The sequence below is a fragment of the Callorhinchus milii genome, unplaced genomic scaffold (assembly GCF_018977255.1).
Source record: "Callorhinchus milii isolate IMCB2004 unplaced genomic scaffold, IMCB_Cmil_1.0 Scaffold13, whole genome shotgun sequence".
NCBI lineage: Eukaryota > Metazoa > Chordata > Chondrichthyes > Chimaeriformes > Callorhinchidae > Callorhinchus > Callorhinchus milii.
In genome coordinates, this window is record NW_024704754.1 from 17,701,106 (window position 1) to 17,723,732 (window position 22,627).

The 22,627-nt window shown below is 49.9% G+C and overlaps 2 protein-coding genes across 2 annotated transcripts; both read right to left on the reverse strand.

Annotated features, from left to right (window-relative positions):
* Nucleotides 1-595: 595 nt before the first annotated feature.
* On the reverse strand, nucleotides 596-11,831 carry stard15 (StAR-related lipid transfer (START) domain containing 15). Its single transcript, XM_042340002.1, has 6 exons — nucleotides 11,619-11,831; nucleotides 3,648-3,795; nucleotides 2,690-2,793; nucleotides 2,184-2,301; nucleotides 1,440-1,492; nucleotides 596-840 (listed from the first exon to the last, which is right to left on the reverse strand). Exons 1-6 carry the CDS (start codon nucleotides 11,778-11,780, stop codon nucleotides 610-612), a joined length of 816 nt encoding a protein of 271 aa, XP_042195936.1. The 5' UTR covers nucleotides 11,781-11,831; the 3' UTR covers nucleotides 596-609.
* An 8,367-nt stretch (nucleotides 11,832-20,198) lies between these two features.
* LOC103184167 (palmitoyltransferase ZDHHC12-like) lies at nucleotides 20,199-21,864 on the reverse strand. Its single transcript, XM_007902037.2, has 4 exons — nucleotides 21,778-21,864; nucleotides 21,232-21,401; nucleotides 20,734-20,899; nucleotides 20,199-20,396 (listed from the first exon to the last, which is right to left on the reverse strand). Exons 1-4 carry the CDS (start codon nucleotides 21,862-21,864, stop codon nucleotides 20,199-20,201), a joined length of 621 nt encoding a protein of 206 aa, XP_007900228.1.
* Between the last annotated feature and the right edge of the window lie 763 nt (nucleotides 21,865-22,627).

Consider the following 22,627-nt stretch of genomic DNA (forward strand, 5'->3'; position numbering starts at 1 on the left):
TCCGTGCAACGAAAACCAAAGGGAAGCCATATTTTACTGACAGGCAGGTAGGACCCTAAGTGTAGCGACACAAGTTGGGGCTTCTGAGAGGATTCGGCAGCTGCCCTGAGCTGACTTGTGTCCACGTTCCTCGCTTATTGCTCGGTAAACAGAGGCGCGCGCGTGTGTGTGTGCGCGGGGATGGAGTAAGGAAACTTGCCTAAGGTCTCGCCCCACCCGGGAATCAAACCCAGGTCCTCTCGCTTGAGAGGCGAGCTCTCCAACCCACTGAGCTACAGGTGTACTCCTTCTCCGAAGGAGTCTCATTGGGATGGAGGGAAACCTCGTTGGGAGGCGTGTGGAGGGAGGAGGAAAGAGGGAATCGGTAGGATTTGCTGCGGTGGAAAAATTCAGTGCAGGGCCAGTGACGTATTGCTCTCGAGGGGGCGTGAAAGCATGGAGGAGCTTTACAGAGTTCAAAGGAGCCTTAAGCTCGAGTGTCGACGGATTGGGTTTCATTTCGACAGAGAAAAAAAAGCAAAAATACCACGTCTATAATCAAGTACAACCTCTCTCTCTCTCTCTCTCTCTCCCTCTCTCCCGTGCCCCCTCTCTCCCTCCTCGCCCTTGTTACGATTCCTTGGAATAACTATCCTCCTCGTCGCTGATGTGTTGCTTCTCCTCGGACACGCAGCTCTCGTCGATCTTCTCCAAGGAATCGGCGTGTTGCAGGGAAAGCTCGGACAGGCAGACGGTGGGCAGGGAGTTCTGCTCCGGGTAGAGCCAGGGCTTGTAGTTGGGGTTGTGTTTGTGCTTCCACTCGGGGTATTTCAGACAAGCTTTGTAAATCTTCTTCATTGCCTGAAAGAGACGCAAGTCATGGGTTCAAGCCCCCACTTCTGGAGTTGGAATCACACACAGTCTAAGCTGAGGCTCCAACACAGCGCTGGAGGGGTGGGGGCGGGGGGGGGGTGGGGTTGGGGGGGCTGGGGTGGGAGTGTGTTGCATTGTCAGAGACACCGTCCTTCGGGTGAGACGTTAAACCTCACTCCCCGTCTGCCTGTTCGGGTGGACGTTAAAGATCCCGCGGGGCTGTTGGAAAAAAAAGGGAAGTTTCTCCCTCTCTCTCTCTCTCTCTCTCTCTCCCTGTGACATTCCCCCAAATAAAATTGGTCGCTCGCTCCACAGCAGTTTGTAGGATGTTGCCGTGGGCAGTTGTGCCGCTCGCGATTGCCTACAAACAGAGTCCATTTCACGGTAGATCCCCTGAAAGGGTTTGAGATGTCCTTCCGATATGAAAGCTGCCGTGTTAATGTAAGTCGTGTTGCACTGTGATTAACACTGGTTACCTTCGTCCGGCTGATTGATTGCCTCCCAATATCTCGCTGTAGGCTTTACAAACCCAAGGGAAGAGAATTACCAAGGGGACACGACCTACTCACCAACACGCCCAGGCTTACCTTCGGGCCGACAAACTGAGAAACTTTATTCACCACCCACTTCGGCAACGACCCTGCAAAGTATGTCAAAAAAACAGAAAGGGGCCCAATTTAGCACAATATGTATCAACGACGTGATAAGGCGCTCTATGAAATGCAAGGATTATTACTATTATTATTACGATGATATATTCTGAGGCAGAACTCAGGGAAACAATGAGAGAGGGTGTCTGACACGCACGGAAACCCATCACCGTTGCTGAAGAGTCTCCAAACCCAACTGAGGACTCCGTGTATCCCAACCACACGTGGAAATCCCAGAGAGAGATGGCGGGAATGGAAGGCGCTCTCTCTCTCTCTCTCTCTCTGGAGGGACGTAACCTGTTTACCTAATTCCACAGAGTCCATCCCTGCAGGTCAACAACCTACCTGAAAGGTGTGCGCTCGGCGAAGGCGGCACATCTACCCCTTGTGGGCACGGGCGGTACAGCAGGGCGCCAGCAACACAAGCAAGATACCCACGAGACGTAATTTGCCGGATTCCCGAAAGGATTCCCAATAGCGATCCCCGCACACACAAGCCACGCGTTAGTGGAAGGTGGACACCGGGGCTGACGTTCTCCGAAGCTGATTCTGACGATGCTGCCCCTTGTAAGTAATCCCCTTCTGGTCTCCCCGCAGGTTCTGAACCAATTTTTTTTTAGTAAACCATTTGTTTCGTAACGCTTCTGGCATTCATTCACTTAAAAAAGGCTATACACTGACCTCGGGGGTCCAGCTGGGTCAGGTAATACAAGGTGCAGCTGTTGGCTCCGTTTGACTTCATCAAATAGCCCGTCTGCAAGGAGACGGCTCGGACAATGTCTTTCTTGGGCGGATATTTCTGTGAAGACAGAGAAGAAGAATAAACGCCAATCGGAAAAATCCCTTTAGAAAAACGGCCCCGATTTAGATTTCTGCGCTGCGGACACGGGAGGAACCAGTGGACTTTAAAGACCTCGTAGGGCTTTCGAAAAGAGAAGGCCCTTTTTCTTTCTTTCTCTCTCTATCTCTCTCTCTCTCTCTCTCGTCTCCTCTCTCTCCCTCTCTCTCTCGGTGTCCCGGCCGACAAACCCACCGATAAAATTGGCTGCCGCGTTAAGTCTACGAAAGGCACAGTCAGTGTTCTTCACAGTAAAGTCCTGCGAAGCGCTTTGAGGTGCCTGGACGTCGCGACAAGGGGCTGTACCAAGCGCGGGGGTGGGTATTGTTATTAATCCATTAATACTCACGGGATGTTTCACCGAGTAGTTGACGATTATGTAATCTTTGCCCAGAGGAAGCCAGGAACGCAAGGTCACAAAATCTCTGTTCTTCAACGGACTCGGACACTTCCCTGAGGGAAGAGAAGGAAAGACGTGCGTGAGCGTACTTTAGTGCGGCAAGTTGGTCATCGATGGCAAGATGGGCGATTTTAGCCGGTCAGATTCCAGCAGTTACCCCAACGCACACTCTGGGCTCCCCCCCACACACCCCCCAACCAAGCCTTGGCTCTTGCCAACCTGCGCCTGATACTCTCCGGAATTAGGCAAGCAGGATGTGTCCGTCCAGGCAGTGAGTGTGCGCCATTCCACGTGGAGGTGGGACGCACGGAAATCTCCGCTTGGTTCGGACACTCTCGAACGACGCTGATGGGTGTCCGCGTGTGTCAAGACGCCCGGCTGACCCTCCGCGAAAAGAAAAAGAAAATAAAGGAATGACTTCATGCCCCAGTGTTGTGGATTGAGAAATAATACGTACGCATCCCAGAGACAGCAGCTCAGAAAAGGCTTGAGGGGGGGCGGCGGGAAACATAAAAACTAATAATAATAAATTGGTCGCTTCAATCCACGGCTGTTTGTGGGGACGCTGCTGTGCGCAACTGGCTGCCGCGTTTCGCCCACAAAATAGAGTCAATTCACTTGACTGTGAAGGGCTTTGAGACGTCTCGAAGACGTGATGAAGCCCTGGTATCAAATGCAAGGATTATTATTATTATTATTAATATTTGGCCCATTCTGGCGGCACTTCTTTATTGCTTTTCCTTCAAACAGAAAACCCCTACAACAGGGGAGAGTCCTGCGCCAGCTAACTTGCCCATTCCCCCCACTCGAAGATCCGGCAAGGTTTGGGGGTCTTTATTGACGAGCGCGGGCGTGGGGTCTCTCTCTCTCTCTCTCTCTCCCCAGCCTCCCAGCCCTGGGTACCTACAGGAGTAATAGCCCACGTCTGCGTTCACGGTCAGCCGCCCGATGTCGAACGTCTCGATCATGTTGCTGTCCCACTTCTTCCTGTAGTTTGTGTCGTGCAACACGTCGTACAGAGTTTCTGCCGCCACGTCTTTGCAGTTAATCCTCATCTGTAACGAACCCCCAATACACAGAGAGAGCGGAAAGAGAGGGGAATACACGGAGACGTGTTACACCAACACCAACAACTACTTGCAATTCAGTGGCATCGATTATAATAAATGTATTATAATTTTTTTTGGGGGGGAGGGTGTTCATCTGGGTTTATCAGTCACTAGGGGTGGGGGCAGGGAATCCTCCTGCACTCAGCGCCTGTTAACCCTGCAAGGCAAGACCCTAATGGGGAGGGTGGTCCAGACAGGGCTCTCAATGGTAAGCTTCCCTTTACCTTTACAGTACAATGCCATCCAAAATGACATTTGTATAGCGCCTTTCCCATCTTGAGGGTGTCCCACAATCAATCAATCAATCAATCGATCGATCGATCGATCGATCGATCAATCGATCGATCAATCGATCAATCGATCAATAGATCAATAGATCAATAGATCAATAGATCAATCAATAGATCAATCAATCAATCAATCACCAACTGGAATTCAAATAAGATTACTATTACAGACCCTACTGACTGGTAAACCCGTCGGACAAAAATAATATGTTTATTATAATATATTTATTCGAGTGTGCAGACAGGGCGAAACCTTGGGCAGGTTTCCTTACTCCACACACCTGATAACGATCCCTCAAGAAAAATAAAAAGAATTATTCGGTCACTCGATCCACGGCTGTTTGTGGGGACGCTGCTGTGCGCAATTGGCTGCTGAGTTTCGCCCACAAAACATACGGTCAATTCAGTTTGCAGAGTATCCTGCGAAGCGCTTTGCGACGTCTAGAAGCACTATATCAGATGCAAGGATTATTATCGTTATTATCATTATTATATTTTAGACACGGAGCCAGGTCGAAATTTCTGGGCAACGGAATTATACTGACGGTAAGTGTCAGCCACGCGTGTAAAATAACTTCACGATTAGCTTTCTGTTGATAAACAGGCGGCTTTGAAATCTAAGCCAGTGCTATATTATCGCAGCACCAGCAGGGAGCAGGGTAATTAGAGCAGCCGCAAAATAGATCGTCTTGATGTAATTTACAGCCCCGCTGTGCTGTGTGCCTCTACACTGCTTTGATACGAGTCGATTGTAAAGTACATTACGTGCTGTAAAATAAATAAGCACCTCAGGACGTTTTCCCAAACTGCATCGTAATTGAGTCCGATTAACGAAGCCGGGTAATGATGATAATCCTTGCATTTGACGCAGCGCTTTATCACGCCTTCGAGACGTCTCAAAGCGCTTCCCAGGAGACACCGCAAAGTGAGGCGACTGTGCATTTTGCGGGCGAAACCCGACAGCGCGAACCATTCTTATTAATTCATGAATTAGACGTAATCGATGTATTAGTACTAACAAAGTAATAATCATCCTAACAGCCCTCGCACGTAACATAGCGCCTCATCACGTCGTTGAGAAGTCCCTCGGCCGCGTGATCTGTGGCACTGAAATATACTTAATGCGTCTCGAAATAACTGCGGTAAACACAACAACTTGAATTTATATAGCGTCCCCAGTTGTCCCCCCACCCCCACCCCTCCCTCCACCCGACCCACCATTGCAGGATAGCGTCCCAGACCATTTGACAATGGCCTGACACCACCTGAGTACCGCCCTTTCCCCTTGTCCTTATTGAACGTGCGAGGGTTGGGTTGGAGACCCCAACACTACACCATCAGGGCTGCCCCACTAATAAACATCTTAATTAAGAAATCCAGGCATCCGTGACTTAAGGCTTCTAACTTCACCAGCTTTCTGGCTAATGTGACATGTACCAGCGCTAATTTACCAGCTGGAGGAAGGAACCATGCTGACAGCTGGGTTCAGCCCTGTAATAATCCTGACTGTGGATTTCACACATGGATGGTGGCGACAGCAGCAATTAACTGCTTGGCGATCAGATCATCGGGGAGGGGGGGGGAGTTTCACCCACCCGGGTATGGTCAAAGTACATGAGAAGGTGGACAGATGGGCAATAGCATCAGCTTGCGGAATAAATAAACCATGATTCACACACACACACGCACACACACACACACACACACAGAAATAAACACACACGCGCGCGCACACACAAACACACACAGATAAACACACACGCGCGCGCACACCCACACACACAGATAAACACACACACACACACACACACAGATAAATACACACGCACACATACACAGATAAACACACACACACACATACACACACACAGATAAACACACACGCACACATACACAGATAAACACACACGTGCGCGCACACACACACAGATAAACATACACGCGCATACACAAACACACACACAGATAAACACACACGCACACACACACAGATAAACACGCACACACACATACACAGAGCTTGCAGTAGCACAATTTTTCACACATCAGTGTCACACAAACAGCCACGGAGCGAGTGATCACTTTTATTTGGGGGATTGTCGGCCAGGACACCTGAGAGGGAGAGAAACTCCCTTCTCTTTTCCAATAGCCTCGCGGGATCTTTAAGGTCCACCTGACGGGGAGTGAGGTCTAACGTCCCATCCGAAGGACTGCGTCTCCGACCATACAACACCCCCGCCCACCCCCAGCGCTGCGTTGGAGTCTCAGCTTAGACTGCGTGTGATTCCAAATCCTGACGTGGGGGGCTTGAACCCACAACCTTCCGACTCAGAGGCGAGAGCGAGAGCAAGAGAGAGAGAGAGAGAGCGCTACCAACTGCGCCAAGAACACGAGAAGAATGGGAAAGAAACAAAGTTTGTCGCCCGAAATAAACTGAGAGGAGGAGAGAGGAGACCGGGGCGGGGGGGGTGTGGGGGGGGGAAAAAATGCTTCGTAGATTAATTTCCTCTACATTAATATTCAAAAAGGGTTCGTTATATCGCGTCAGGCCACAGCCTGACCTCATTAGAGACGTGACAGAGATCGGTTTGCGATATCGGTGACCGGGGGGTGGGGGGGGGGGGGGGCCCACAATGCGAGCGAAACCTTAGAACCCGGGCACTTGAATGAACTGCGATGGGAACATGTATCATTGATGAGGCTCGGATAAGCCGTGACCCGAGTTGGCAGCTCCTCTGAAAGGAAACGTTTGCAGTGGCTCCTGTCTGCAATCAGCACCGCTTAAAATATTCAGTGGGGAGGTGGCGCGCGATGCGTAAGGACTCGCAGCGTGCATTCTCTTTGTGGGAAGGATCAACCGGACAGCTCCATCACTCACTCACTCTCCCCCCATCCCACCACCCCCACGCCCGTATGGCGGAAAGTAACGGGTGATTTGTTCCGATTGTGAATCGACTGGGGGTTCATTGTCACGGGGAAATGTAGGCCAGAGAGATCAGTCGAGTGAGCGAGCGAGCGAGCGAGAGTGAGTGAGTGATGAGTGCCTTTTATTTACCAGGGGGCGAAGAGGAGAAGCCGTCAGGAGAGTCTCTTTGTGTTACTGTCCTATTAATTTTCATGCACCGTTTGGGTTACAAGTGGTCTGAACGAATAATAATAATAATAATAATAATAATAATAATAATAATAATAATAATAATCCTTGCATTTGATACAGCGCCTTATTTACTCTGAAGTCCGGTGACTGTGTATTTTGTAGACCGCAACTGGGATTTGATGCAATCCTTACAGTCGATGGGTTGCCTCGGAACGCTTGCTTCACTGGCGATCAGTGGGTTTAAGTGTAGGTGACTGTGAGCCGCAGGCAAAAATCTCGCGTGCTTCAGCCTTGCGACAATACACCTCCTTCGGATGAGACGCTTCCGTGTTTAAGGCGAGACATCGGGAGAAGCAGCAGGACAACGTCTGGTGCCCCTTGTGCAGTCTGGCTCCAATCATTTTGAACCCTTTCCCTGCTCCTCGTGCCAGCAACGGGCTGTAGCTCGCTCCCGCCATGTTCTGCAGCGTAGCCCGTGAAGCGCTTTGAGACGCCTCGAAGACGTGATCAGGCGCTGTATCAAATGCCAGGATTATTATTATTAATGACAGTGATACGCGTCTCCTCACTGAGACAGCAGGGATCCTTGCCAACGTGGCTTTGGCTCACCCCGAGAGCTTGCCACTGCTCAAAAGGGAACTCGTGCCACGTTTCTAACAGGTCCCTAACAGGCGGTTTAAGCAGGGCTTGGCTGTCGAACAGAGTTCAGGGGCCAAGTCCCGTTAATTCCAACGTCCCGTAAGTGTTTCTGGTCAACGTTCAACAACCCACTTCAGCAATCTGTCAGACCAATGAAGATCAATATGCACTAAACACCAAAAGCTGTGTTCTGGGCAGCAAGATGTGCGTCTGATCTTTCCACCTCGGGATCGGTTTCAAAACGCTCTCTCTCTCCCTCTCCCACTCTCTTTCTCTCGCGTATACAAATCCCTCCACGCCGCAGCACCTCCCCACCTCTCCGACCCGCTCTATCACACTCCTCCGCACTGTTCCCCTACTCTCAGCTAACACGGACCTGTTCCCTCAATCCCTCAATCACTACTCATAATAATCTGATACAGCGCCTTATCAAGTGGTCGAGACGTCTCAAAGCGCTTCACAGAATACACTGTAAAGTGAATTGACTGTGAGTGGTGTGGGCGAAACCTGTAAGTTTCCACAGAACACAACTCGTCGACGGTTTAATAGGGAAGACCGGCCTCAGAACAATTACTCTTCTTGGGTTTAATAAAGCTATTGTTAGTTAGTTAGTTAGTTAGAGGCTCACTATGTACGCCTCACGGGCTTTGTGAAATGGCCCTGTTTGCCCCAGCAACAATCCACCTGCTCAACCTTTGCTACGCGTCCTCCTACAGGAATAATGGCCACTACATTCTTTCTTGTTGGCAGCAAATCAAGGCTGGTGTTCGCTGACGGTCAGTGCTTAACTAGCGCGAGATAAGGACACTGCGGAGAAAGTGCATTAGGGGATATCGAGAGCGAGCAATCAATTGGGATTAGGTTAGACTGGCTCCTTGTTGGAGCAAACCTAACAATAAGATGACAGGAAAACTCGCTGTAATTCGTAGAATCGCCTAAATCGTACATCTAATTCCACGGTCAATTCACTTTACGATGTATCCCGTGCAGCGTTTTGAGAAGTCTGAACGACGTGACAAGGCATCAAATTCAAGGATTATTATCATTATCTACACAACTTCTGTTGAATTTCCTATAACTGATGCAAATTTCACGTGACTCATACTTGGCATTAAGTCGTGTTAAATGCGTGGTTCCACCTGAGACGACTTACGTGAGGTTTATTGTAATAATTATTATTATTATTATTATTATAATAACCCTTGCATTTGATGCAGCACCTTACCAAGTCGTTGAGACACCTCAAAGCGCTTCACAGATTACATTGTATTTTGCGGGGTGGGGAGGGAGGGGGTGGGGGGGGGGCGAAACGTGGCTGACAGTTGCACACAGCAGCGTCCCCTTTTTTAAGAGATTATTAACCCCAGAAAGCCATCCGCTAATCCACTAACAACCGCTTTCCTGCTCGCTGCGAGGGAAACAGAGGCGTGTGCGCGGAGTAAGGAAACTTGCTTAAAGTTTTGCCCTGACCCGGGAATCGAACCCGGGCTTCTCTTGCTTGCGAGGCGAGGGCTCTAACCACTGAGCTACAGGACTCCACCGGGTCGATTGACCGGCTGTTGCATGATCGATCATTTTTTTAAAAAAAACAACCGGTGGGGCGGGGAAAGGGATTCAGATCAACTGTTATTCGGATCACCTCAAGTCTGTTTACCAGGAACTTGCGGTGCTCCAAACTGATGCGCGCAATAACGTTGGCCCTGCACCGTAATTCAGTGGCTTAGGGGAAGTTTGGATCTTATCCTCTCCCAAACACCCCCTCACAAAAAAGGCCTGGATTATTAGTATTGTTATTTACTATCATTGCTCCCATTCTAATCCGCGGAGAGAAAGAAAAGGGCTCTGCGTGCGTCACGGCGGGAACCGGACACCGCACTGCGTCTGGCGAAATCCGAGACCCGAGGTGTAAGGGTAAACTCGCGGACGGACGTCACTTTCCGTCTGGTGCAGTGTGATCGACCCCAGCAGCGCTCTGACACAGAAGCTGGGCTGAACCCGGCAGGAACTGGGTCAGTCAACAGAATGACGACTGTTTGTCTGCAGCCGTCCGATTGAAATCAAGGACGTGACGATGATGGCGGATTTTTGAACTGTTTTTTTTTGGGTGGGGGGGGAGGGGGTGGGGGGGGGGCGTCTGACACGTAATAACATCAGAACGTGAGAATCTATCCATCGCCGTCGCTTAAGTGCCTCCAAACCCGGCTGGGAACTCCGTGCGTCCCAACTTACCCAGAGATAAGGTCGTTGGAATGGAATCCGCACTTTAATACTGTAAGCTTTTTCACCCCCCGCAAAACTTTTTAACGCGGGGAGGTGGGGACGCATTCCGAGGCCAATCTCCGTCAATCAAACCCCTGGCCTTACCCGTGGCAATACTCCCTCCAAAAATAAATTTAGTTTTGATCACTCAATCCACGACTCTTTGTGGGGACGCTGCCGGGCGCAATTGGCTGCCGCGTTTCGTCCACGAAATGCCCAGTCACTACACTTTACGGTATGTTCTATGAAGCGCTTTGAGACATCTCAACGACACGATAAGGCCCTGTATCAAACTCAAGGGTTGCTTAGTATTATTCGAAGCAAATTTTGCCGCCCACGGATGTGTAAACGTGTACATGTGAACAAAATATACAGTCAATTCACTGTGAAGCGCTTTGAGACATCGTGAAGAAGCGATAAAGCGCTATATCAAGTGCAAGGATTATTTTTATAGGATTATCAATAAACATCTGCCCGGCAGAAACTCCCTTATCTTGTTCTCTATGACCAATTCTAACCCGAGTTAATTCTGTGAGCGGTTTGACTTATGTGGCAGTCTAACTGACGATCAAAGCCAGATCACGTCCCAGACGGAGCCTGTCCCTGGTTTGTACGGACGGGTTTAGATTTTAGTTCCAGATAGCTTAGACCGTTTCCAAACTCATGGCTGTTACATAACACCAGCAAATCCACCAGCAAACTTCACGTAACCCAGCTGACACAATGCAGTGTAAAGGCACCTTGTTGTTGTTGCTTTTGGCAGCAGTAATAATAATAATAATAATAATAATAACAGTAATAATAATCCTTGCATTTGACACAGTGCCTTTCATTTCACATCAGGAGGACATCCCGAAAGCGCTTCGCAGGATTCACTGTAAAGCATTGTGACCGTGTGTTTTGCGGCGGCCGATTTGCGCACCGCGATGTCCCCCAAACAGCCGTGAAGTGAGTGTTTTATTTGGTGGGGGTGGGTGGGGGGGGCGATTGTCGGCAGGGACACCACGAGAGAGAGAAAGAGAGAGAGAGAGAGAGAGAGAGAAAGTCCCTTCGCTTTCGGAACAGCCCCGCGGTAGATCTTTAACGTCCACCTGGACAGGCAGACGGGGGAGTGGGGTTGGTTTAACGTCTCACCCGAAGGACGGCATCTCCGACAGTGCAACACCCTCCCCCGCACCCCCCACCACCACACCACCAGAGCTGCGTCGGAGGCCCAGCTCAGACTCTGTGTGATTCCGAGTCCCGATGGACAGGCGGGCGGCGGGGGTGGAGGGTGGGGGGGCGGGGAACCCACAAACTTCTGACTCAGAGACTAAGGTCCCACCGAGAGCGCGAACAACTTGGATATTTGCACAGCGCGCTTCAGGCGATGGCAGTGTCTCGGAGTGTGTTTAACAGTGACCTGGCCAACTGAGCCAGGAATAACACACATCATCTTGCACCCTCTCCCCCCCCCACACCCCCCCACCCCCAAGCATTTCTCCTACCTTTAATTTCTGGACCGATTTGTTCTCTTCCGGCTCTTTGCTCCACACTGTGGTGCCTCCTTTGTTGTACTGGACCGTCCATCCTTGATGCTCTTCACACTGCTCACGGAACGAGTTGAAGTGAGAGTCATCTGGGATCTGTACGATCTCACCCCTGGACATTCTGCGGAGAGAGAGAGAGAGAAAAGAGGGAGAGAGGGGGAGAGAGAGAGAGAGCGTGGAGAGAAGAGGAGAGGGAGAAAGAGAGAGAGAAGACCTCGTGTGCGTGTGCGCGTGTGTTTAACACTTCAAAAAAATCAGCAAGCAAAAAAAAAACACTTTAACACAGGGATTTCCAGTTATTGATGCTTCTTCCCTTCAGTTCAATCCACTCTCTCTGTCTCTGTCTGTCTCTCGCCGTCTCCCGGGCTTCGGTTTCCAAAGATGATAAATCCGCTCAGTTTCTGGAGTCTTTGGCTCCTAATGAATTGCCTCCGTATTTATATTCTTTCGTTGCTTTCTTCTTGATTCCCTTTGGGATCCGTTTTCCACACTCCTTCAATTTCTCTCTCTCTCTCTCACTCTCTGTCTCTGTCTGCAGATCCCAGTCTCTCTCAGTCGTGCGATTTGCCAAGAAAGGTTCATGAAATTGACATAAAAAGTCCTGTAACGTTGGATGAAATTGAGTAGTTTTATATAGATATAAATTATATATTATATAATATATATATATATAGAGAGAGAGAGATCTATTGCTGGCTTTCCCCCCCACCTCCTCTCCAAAAAAAATCCACCTACACAGACACACACACACACACACACAACACAGAAATATACAGAAACTAAAAAAAATACTCCTTTTCTGGAATTAAAAGAGACACAAGAAATAGGGATCGTGTCCATCGGTCACTGCCGGCGACTGAACCGATCTCCTTTGCTTGTGTTGCCTTGTCCTGTCTTGTTTCTCTGCTGTTCAGTGTCTTCTCAGTGTCTCTGCTATTGTGATGTGTTCCTGTGTCTGTGAGTGTGTGTGTGTGTTCTCTCTCTCTTTTCTCTCTCTCTCTGGGGCATAAGGTGATCAGTGAACCAAACACACACACACACCCGCGCGAAGAAATAGCCCGGAAGTGCAGCTGATTAATTCAGACACTATTATTTTCCCCACTCACTCAATGCCATAATATTCCCACTCCACCCCCACTCCTCGCTCCAAACCCTTTACTTTTTTTTTTACAGTAAACGTCTGGTAAGCGGCCACTCTGAAAGGGGAACGAGGGCTGAGTGACGAGTTAACAGGAGTGGCGAGTTAGACCTCTGTTGCAGGTAGAGAGATATGTAAATAAATGCAGCCACGATACCGACGACATGATGACTTGAGCGTTAATGACAAGTTATAAGAAGGGGTTCGGTCAGCAGCGTTTTACTGACTGTGCCAATAATCCTTAGCTATCGTAATAGTGTGTCGGCCTGGCTCAGGGGGTCAGGCTCTCGCCCCCCGAGTCAGATAGATGTGGGTTCAAGCCCCCCAAGTCGGGTCGGTGAAATCGCGCAGTCCTAAGGCTGACACTCTGGCTGTTTGTGTGTGTGTGTGTGTGTGTGTGTCCTTCAGACGGGACGTTAAACCGAGCTCCCGCTCTGTACCTGTTCTGGCGGACGCTAAACATCCCACCGCGGTATTCGAAAAGGTGTCCTGTGAAGCGCTTTGAAACGTACTCGGCGACATCAAACGTAAGGATTTTTAATAAAATTCAAATGGCTATCTTTGCGACGTGGGTTTAGCTGGTTAGCCTCCAGCAGCTACCCCAACGCACACACTCTGGGCTCCCACCAACCCCCCCCACAACCCAAAAGCCTTGGCTCTCGCCCAACCTGAGCCTAATACTCTCCGGAATTAGGTAAGCTGGAGGCGAGAGAGAGATCTCCACGTGTAGGTGTGGGATGTCTTTAATTCTCAGTTGGGTTCGGATTCCCTTAAGCAACGGTGATGGGTTTTCACGCGTGTGTCGGACCCACTGAGCAAAAAAAAAACACAGAGCATTGAACAAATAAGTAAATAAGTAAAGAAATAAATTGATGCCATCGATTGAGACAATGACGCTCAGATCCGTGGACACATTGTGGACACACACCCACGCACAGCTTTAAATTGTAACTGGATATTTCAGGCTGCAGTGCAGTGGGTTTCTCCGCAGAACTCACTGCAGATTACCATTAACACTGTACGTTCTACGCTTTGCCCTGAAACTGCTGCCTCTGCCATTCCTCCGCTCTATCTGCTGAGGAAGGAAATTTCTCTCTCCAGGACGACAATCTCACCTGGACTTAAAAACCACAACAAAAAATCCCCCATCGTTCACTTCACGGCTGTTTCAGGACGACAACCCCAATCCTCCCGTTTGACGCAACACCTTAGCGTGGGGTCCAAACGTCTCGAAGCGCTTCACGCGATGCACTGTAAAGTGGAGTGACTGTGCGTTTCTGAGGGCCAAAGCGTGACAGCCAATTGCGCGCAGCAGTCCGTGTCCAATTCCATTCCATTCCAACGATCTACCTCTGGGATTTCCATGGAATGCAATTCTCAGTTTGGTTTGGAGACTCTTAAGCAATGGTGATGGGTTTCCGCACGTGTCAGACACCCCCGGGGCTGATCCCCCAGCATTCCCCCCCCCCCCCACTCCCCCCAAAAATTCAAAAGCTCTTGTCCCGAAATAGCACAGAGAGGCTTTGCACATTCTAAAGTGCGGACCTGTTCTGTGTGAATAATTGACGAGCGGAGGTGCAGAGGGGAGACAGAAATATCATTCATAACCGGGGTTTTGTGAACCGGCGCAGCAAAGTGCTCTCAGTGTTAGTATAAAATCAACATTTGTTATAGCCCAAGGGAGGGGAGGTCTGGTATTTCTGATCTGGTAATAATAATAATAATAATAATCCCCGTATTTGATACAGCGCCTTATCACGTCGTTGAGACGTCTCAAAGCTCTTCACAGAATACATAGTAAAGTCTAGTGACTGCATTTTGTGGGCGCAACGCGGCAGTCAATTGCGCACAGCAGCGACCCCACAGACAGTCGTGGATCGAGTGACCGCATTTTTTTTCGAAGGGATTATTACCTCCGGAAAGCAATCGGCCGGAGGGAGGGAGGGAGAGACGGAGGGAGAGACGGAGGGAGGGAGAGACACTCTCTTCTCTTTTGGAGTAAAGTCTTTAACGTCCACTTGAACAGGGCACAGACCCCCGGGGATCTGGGTTTAACGCCTGAAACAGATTAAGATGAAGCGGGGTTTGTCGGTGTCAGTTCGCCGCCTCCGATCGCGCGGTATTACAGTCCAGCAAGTCAGCTCGATTCCCGTTGACTGAACTACATCATTTATCAATTAATTGGATTTTTTTTTGGTATTCTCTTAAGCGAACGTAACTCGTTAAAACCAGCTGTGAGACCACTTTTGAGACGGGATGAATTATTCAAACGCTGGCCCAGAAAGGCTCCTCCGCTCACCTCGGGACGCGAAACAGATTTCAGTAAAAGGAGAGAAAGTTTTCTCTGAGCGAAGAAATAGTTTATTTATTAAATGGCTCAGTTCGCTGACTTTGCCTTTAATCTGCACGCGGTTTAGGGTCGAGAATGCGACGTTTCATAACAGAACTGTTATAATAATACTAATAATAATCCTTGCATTCGATACAGCGCCTCATCACGTTGTTGAGACGTCTCAAAAGCGCTTCGCGGAATATGACTGTAAAGTGGTGACTGTTTTATTTTGTGGGCGAAACACCAGGGGAAAGAGAGAGAGAGAGAGAGAGACTTGCACGTCTTATCGAGTCAGATCTTTTTACGTCCCACCTGAAAGTTTCTCTCCCCCCTCCGGTTTTCCTGGCTTTTCCTGGTTTTCCTGTTCGTGGGACGTCGCTGTGTGCGAATTAGCATCCGCCGCCAAAATACACACAGGCACTACACTTTCGAGCAAAATCGGGAGATCAAATGCAACCTCTCTCAAATAATAATGACTATTGTTATCATCATCGTCGTCGTCGTTGCCCAATTAATCCTGGATAGAGATGGAAATGGGCAGCGACGCTGTCCTCTCGTGGCTGAAGGTGGCAGCACATGCATTTCTGGATCAGTGCCTTTCAGACAGAGACAGCCCCCACCCCCCACCCACACCCCCACCCCGGCTATTGTGTGGGTTCAAGCCCCACGTCGGGCTGACCCTCCAGTGCAGTGCTGGGGGGGAAGAGCGCTGCATCGCACCAATGGTTTACGGGGGTGGTGGGGAGATATTGGTGGGGGTGTGTGTGTGGATCTGTCCCGAGGATCTCACCTGTGTGAAGGGGGCCGCTGGGTGAAGCCAAAGGCAAGTTGTTTTGCGGTCCGACCCCCGAGTGTAGTGACTGTCCGGGTGGCCGGTCTGCAGGTGAACTCTCCCCGCACCCAGTCACGGCAAACGTTCCGCTTATGACTAATTCAGCAGCTCTCTCAAATTCCCCGTCTCAGAAGCCGGATTGAATTCAGCTCGCGGGCGATGATTGGAAGAAACGTGATCGTCTTGGCCTGGTTTGGACGTGGCAAACTTTAGCCGGGAGACGGCGGGGGAGGGGGACAGGGGGAGGGGGTGGGGGGAGGGAGAGAGGGGTGGGAGGGCGGGCGGGTGGGTGGTGGTGGGGGGTGGGGGGGAAGGAGGAAAGGCAGACCATTCAGTGAGGTGTTGCCCAGACCAGAGCGGAAAGGGAGTGAGAGAGGGAAGCAGGTGGAGCGCTAGTGTTTTAAACGCGTTCACCAGAGGATAACAGGATTCACAATCAGTCGGCGCACTGCACACACTGAAACGTCTCAAAGCGCTTCGCAGGGCTCACTGCGCGAGTGTAGTGACTGTGTGTTTAGTCGGCACAGCCGGCAGTCGAGTTGAGCACGGCGACATTCCAGCTGTGATGTGACCAACCCATTGGATCTGGGGCACCAGGAGAGAGAAACTCAGGAGGAACACGGGAACAGGAGGAGGCCATTCAGCCCCCTCGAGCCTGTTTCGGAGCACAAATAGAGCCACCGCAGGAAAAATGCTTGGCCTTCCCAACTTCAATTGGGAAGGGTTTCTATTGCACATCAACACCGCTCCCCTGTGGCGGAAGAAGGCAGTGCAGAAAGTTATTGATCATGATAATAATAATAATAATAATAATAATAATAATAACAATCCTTGCATTTGACACAGCGTCTTCGAGACGTCTCAAAGCGCTTTCGCGGGATACGCTGTAAAGTGAGTCGACCGTGTACCTTGTGGGCGAAACGCGGCAGCCGGTTGCGCTCAGCGGCGTTCCCCGCACAAACAGCCGTGGATTGAGTGACCACTTTATCACTGGGGAATTCTAAGCACATTGGAAGCAGCAGCTGGACACAGGTTAGTCACCGCCCGAATCCAGCTGTCTTAATCAGTAATTGGGCCCTCACACAGTCTACAGTCAATCTGTTCTGCACAGCCCGGGGCACGCACGACTGCTTTTTGCTGCTCTGCACAATCGCTGAGGGAATGAAAAGATATCTGAACCATTGACGCCTCTTATTAAGGAATTCTAGACACCGCACGGGCGAAACTTATCATCATCTGAAAGGGGGACAATCCATCCCGCCAGGCTTCCTCTCGAAGTGTCTCCCTGACGATCACCCGCCCGCCCACCCACCCCCGAGGTGAGATGCAATGATTGTCACTTTTATTATTAATGGAAGACGTTAATGGTTGATAGCCGGGGACAAGAAAACTGATCGAGCGCAGTTAACACTGAATTTAACTGAATATTTTGCTGATAGTAATTCTAATTATTGTTGTCCATCCTCGCATTCGATATAGTGCTGGATCACATCATCGGGACGTCTCAAAGCGCTTCAAAGGACGCACTGTAAAGTGGAGTGACTGTGTATCTTGTGGGCGAAACGCTGCGGCCAACGTGCGCACAGCTGTCTCCCCACGAACAGCCGTTGAGTGAGTGATCAATTTTATTTGGGGGGATTGTCAGGACACCAGGAGGGAGAGAGACTCCCTTCTCTTTTCCAACAGCTCCGCGGGATCCTTAACATACACCTGAACAGGCAGACGGGGAGTTGAGGTTCAACGTCTCCTCCGAAGGACGGCATTTCCGACAATGCAACACCACCCCCCACCCCTCAGCGCTGCATTGGAGCCTCAGCTTAGACTATGTCCCTATTTACTGAGCTCATCCCCTCGTCTCTGCAACCATTGCTTCGCACTGTGAATACACAACCTCGTCTCTGGAGGCAAAACTGAGAACTTAACGCGGAAACTTACACAGGAGAGATCAGGACTGTTTGCAAGGCCCCTGGTTCCCCTATCTCCCTCCCTCCCCTCCCACTCCTCCTCCCGGTTACGAAGCAGTGTGTGTGTGTGTGTGTTAAATCATTCCTCAGCTCACTGTTAAATCGTGTACAGTACCAGGCAGAAACTGCGAAATAGCTATAAACTCATAATGCGAGCGTTTACTGCCAAAAAAATTATCACCGCTGTTACATCTACCCATACGCTCGCGAAAAACCAATAAGAAAATGGAGCTCCCTTGTGCCTGAGTGATTAATGCACTTGTCTGCTGTATACTTTTTATGGCCTGTAAACCCTCGAAACTGAGAAGAAACCATGAGTCAGCTATCCAGGTCATAACATTTACTGTGGATTCGTTTTTGGCGGAGGTTCTGATTGAAGGGCTTAAGTTTAAGTTCTTCATTCCCACTCCGTCGCAGAGCTCCATCTCTCTCCTCACCCCCTCAGTGCGCCCACACTGACGTAACTCTCCTTATTATTAGTACCCGGGGGCATACTGTGACGCTCAGTGTGGCCAGGGATTCTTCCCACTCAGCTCCTGTTAACCCTGCAAGACAAAGTACCGACAACTTGCATTTATATAGCACCCTTCACGCAGAGGAGGTTCTCGGATCGCTTAACAATGGCGGATCCTGATGCCGAGCTGGGGTGGGGTGGGGTGAGGTGGGAAGGGAAGGGAGGAGGTGACCATAAGCACAGTTGAAGAGGAAGGTCTTCAGTCATGATCTAAAAGAGGGAAAGGAAGGGGTTCATGGCAGCGGGAATTGGGGGAGAAAGTTCCAAAACTTTGGGGCGTAGAAAAGAAAGCAGGTCAGAGAGGTAGCGAGATAGGGTGGTCCATGACGGACAAGCGGAGGAGAAGCTTGCCGGACAAGCTGAGGGGGGGGTTTAGCTGGTTTAACCCCAGCAGAACCCAACGCACACTCTGGGGTCCCCAAGTCTTGGTTCTGACCAACCTGCGCCTAACGCTCTCTGTAAGCTCTCCGAGACACTGTATGAAGGGTGCTATATAAATGCAAGTTGTTGTTGTTGTTGGTGGTGGTGGTGGTGATGAAATTTGCTCACCATTGCACATGGGTGTATTCTGTCCCGGTTGGATACTCTCAAACACGGTGATGGGTTTCCACATGTCAGGCTGACCGCAAACAAAATGTCCTGATTGCCCTTCAAACAAGAGCTTCTTCTCAAATAAACCCTCACACTTTGCCGTTTGTCCCCCTTTGCAGCTGAAGACCCTTAAATAATGCACGAGGGGCGCTACATAACTGCAAGTTGTTGTTAAATACAAGGGGTGTGTGGGTGGGGGGGGAAGAGCAGGTAAATGAGACTGAACGGATCACTCTTGAAAAGAGCTGACACCGACACAATGGACCAAATGGCCTTCTTCTGTGCTGTACATTTCTACGGTTCTATTTTTATGTGAACAATAAAATCAAGCCTCGATTTCCTCTCTTTCCATAGGTTTTTGTTCCGCCTGCCAGCAGATATTTCCAATGCCATCATTTCCCTTTCTCTCCTCTCCTGCCAGTTATTTTTTTTTTTGTTGTTTGAGTCCTTTATCCTTAACAATAATAATGATGATGATAATAATAAAGATTATAATAATCTTTCAACTTGATACCGAGCCCATAATAGCGAACGTCTCGAAGCACTTCACAGATAATTGCAGTGGAGGGTTACGATGACGAGTGTGTTTTGTTGGCAACCGATTTGGCACAGCTGTGCTCCCGCAAACACTCGTGAGGCGAGATCGAGAATGAAAGATTTATCTGAAGGATTGTTGGCCAGGACCCAGGGTGGAGACTCCCTTCTCTTTTCCAATGGTGTCGAGGGATGCTTAACCTGAACCGAGGCAGACGGGACCTTGGTTCATCTCATCCCAAGCACAAAGGTTCCTCGCTGTTAGTCACCCTGTGGTCCTTGGCCCACTTGACCATTGTACAAGTGGGAGCCTTCGTTCGAGAGTATTTACAAGGCCATGAGTGGCGGGGCAATGCCGACAAGCCAATCCTGTCTGCCACTTGATAGCCACTTACTCACATCCAGCAGGGGGCGGTGGAGAGCAACCCCAATCCAACAACAACAACAGCAGCGCCCCTCACGCAGGGTAGGGGCCCAGAGCCCCTGTCATTACCGTCGTTGTCTGAGTCACAAGTGGAACGCAGTGCAGCCGTTCGGCAAGAAAGGAACAGGAGAGAGAGAAAGAGAGAGAGAAAGGAGCGTTGAGCTGGTGAGGAGTTTATTTGAGGAACTGGCCTGGACTTTTTCCATCGCTTACGCTTGGTTTTGCTGAAGTTGGGTCTTGATGTCCTGTTGGGTCAGCGGCTGGACAAAGTGGAAATATTCCAGTAGGTTGACCTTGACCTCGCGGTGGAAGGGGTTAGAGAGGTGGCCAGCTGTCACCCGCAGGTAACTCAGCTGCTTGTAGTTCTTTGTCTCAAACGTGGTCAGATTCGCCATTGCGAGGAGTAACTGCAACACAAATGGGGACGTTCCCTGACAACCAGTTGCGCCCCAACGATGTCCCGCAAACAGTCGTGGTTCGAGTGACCAAACTATTCCTCTTATTATATTGTCACTAACTTACGATTCTATATTTTTTATATGTCTCTCAATGCGTGGGAGACACCAATATTATTATCAATGTAATAATAATGATTGCATTTGATAACGTTGTCTCAAAAGAGCCCCACTGGATCTCGCGGTAAGGTGTAGTGACTGTGTGTGTGTTTGTGTGTGTGTGTGGCGGGGTGGCGGGGTGGGGGGGGTGTTGTTGTGTGCGCGGTGGGGAGAATATTAATGTACTCACAGTGTAGAAGACTCTTAGAGATAAGACTGTGGCAATCAGGACCAGAAAGAGGACGGTGATAAAGAACATGGCCTGGAATCCAAACTTGCGGAGCCACACCACTCCGAGGAAAGATATCACCCAACAGTTCCAGGCAAACAGCACCAGGAACAGGAGGAACAGTCCTCTGAGCGCGGAAAAGCAAGAGTTAACATTTTTTGCGGCTGAGAGTCCGTCGTGAGGTTTCGTTTGAGTTGAATTTGCCCGCGTTGGGGTGTCGTCTTATGTACTGCCGATACATAATCCTGGCGCGCGCGTGTGTGTGTGTATATACACATATACACATACACATGTACATATACATAGGCACACACACACACACAAGCACACACATAATGTACACCCACACAGTCACACATAGAAAAGCAGACACATACACGCTCACACACACACACACATCACAACTGTGCCACGGAGGCATGCGTTGGCGCAGTGGGAAGCGCAGTGGGAAGCACTGACCTGTTGTTGTAGCCTATGGTGTTGGACACTATGGGGCAGTAGCGGTCGAAGGCGGCCACACAGTGGTTGGTAACGCTGCAGTGCTCTGCTCTGAGTGGTCGGAGCAGCTGACACTTGTGGCACAGGGGCCCCAGCGCCGACCTGCCTGTGTCCTGGTCACTGTCGATGACCTGGAACACAAGGCACTCACGTAGGGGCAGGAGGAGGCCATTCAGCCCACCCAGCCTGTTCTGCCATACCAATCCCAACGCCTGGTCTCTATCTCCTCTGTCTTCCCTCCCCCACCCCTCCTGCTCTTCACCAAGGTCCTGAGGCGCAGTGGTTAGCTCGCTCGCCTCGCAAGCTAGAAGACCCGGGTTTGATTCCCGACACGGCGAAACATTGGGCAAATTTCCTTCCTGCATCTGCCTCTGCGCGCAATTCTCCCCAAAACACAGTCAATTGATTGTCCAGTGTTCTCTGTGTAAACGTCTCCGCTTTGAGACGTCTGAATGAGGTGATAAGGCGCTGCGTCAAATGCAAGGACTGTTGGTGGGCGACTCTCACCTGCTTCATGACCAGGTTGTACTGCTCTGTGTAGCAGGGCAGCTGTCCGGGGTTAGACAGTGCCGATCTCAGGTAGAAGAACCACATAGCGACGTTACTGAGGATGAAGGTGGTGTGAAAGCCAAGGTGTCCATCCCAGCCCAGCGACGTGACCTGCACTAACACAGCAACCGGTCAGTCGCACACAACCTTTCTGTCATTTCTGTCGGAATCCCGCAGCTGAGTGGTCAGAGCACTCGCCTCGCAAGCGAGAGGACCTGGGTTCGATTCCCGGGTGGGTCAGGGAGAAGAGTTGGGCAACACTCCCCTGTATACCCAGAAGTAAGTAGGAACTCAGTTGTTAGTCGATTGGTGGATCGCTTTTCCCGAGAGTGATAATTCCTTCCAAAAAAATTTCTAATAATAAATTGGTCACTTCAATCCATGACTGTTTGTGGGGACGCTGCTGTACGCGATTGGCTGCCAAGTTTCACTCACAAAATACACAGTCAATTCACTTGACAGTATATTCTGTGAAGCGCCTTGAGACGTCTCGAAGTCACGATAAGGCACTCTATTAAATACAAGGATTATTATTATAATAATTCATGAAGAGGAGTATGTTTCCTTACCCTAAAGATTATTCACGAGATCAATTCATCACTTGTCTCGCTCAGTGAATTTTAAGTCCCTGTAACTGAATTGATATCTATGCAGTGGATAGATTCCTCAACCATTCCTGTTGCACGGTATTTAGCGATGTAAATCCAATTTGTTAAATTTGAAGATTATTCAGAGATAAATCTAATTAATTGCGCTAAAGATTGAGTCAGATGAAGGCTATTAAAATATTTACTCTGATTACTGTCTC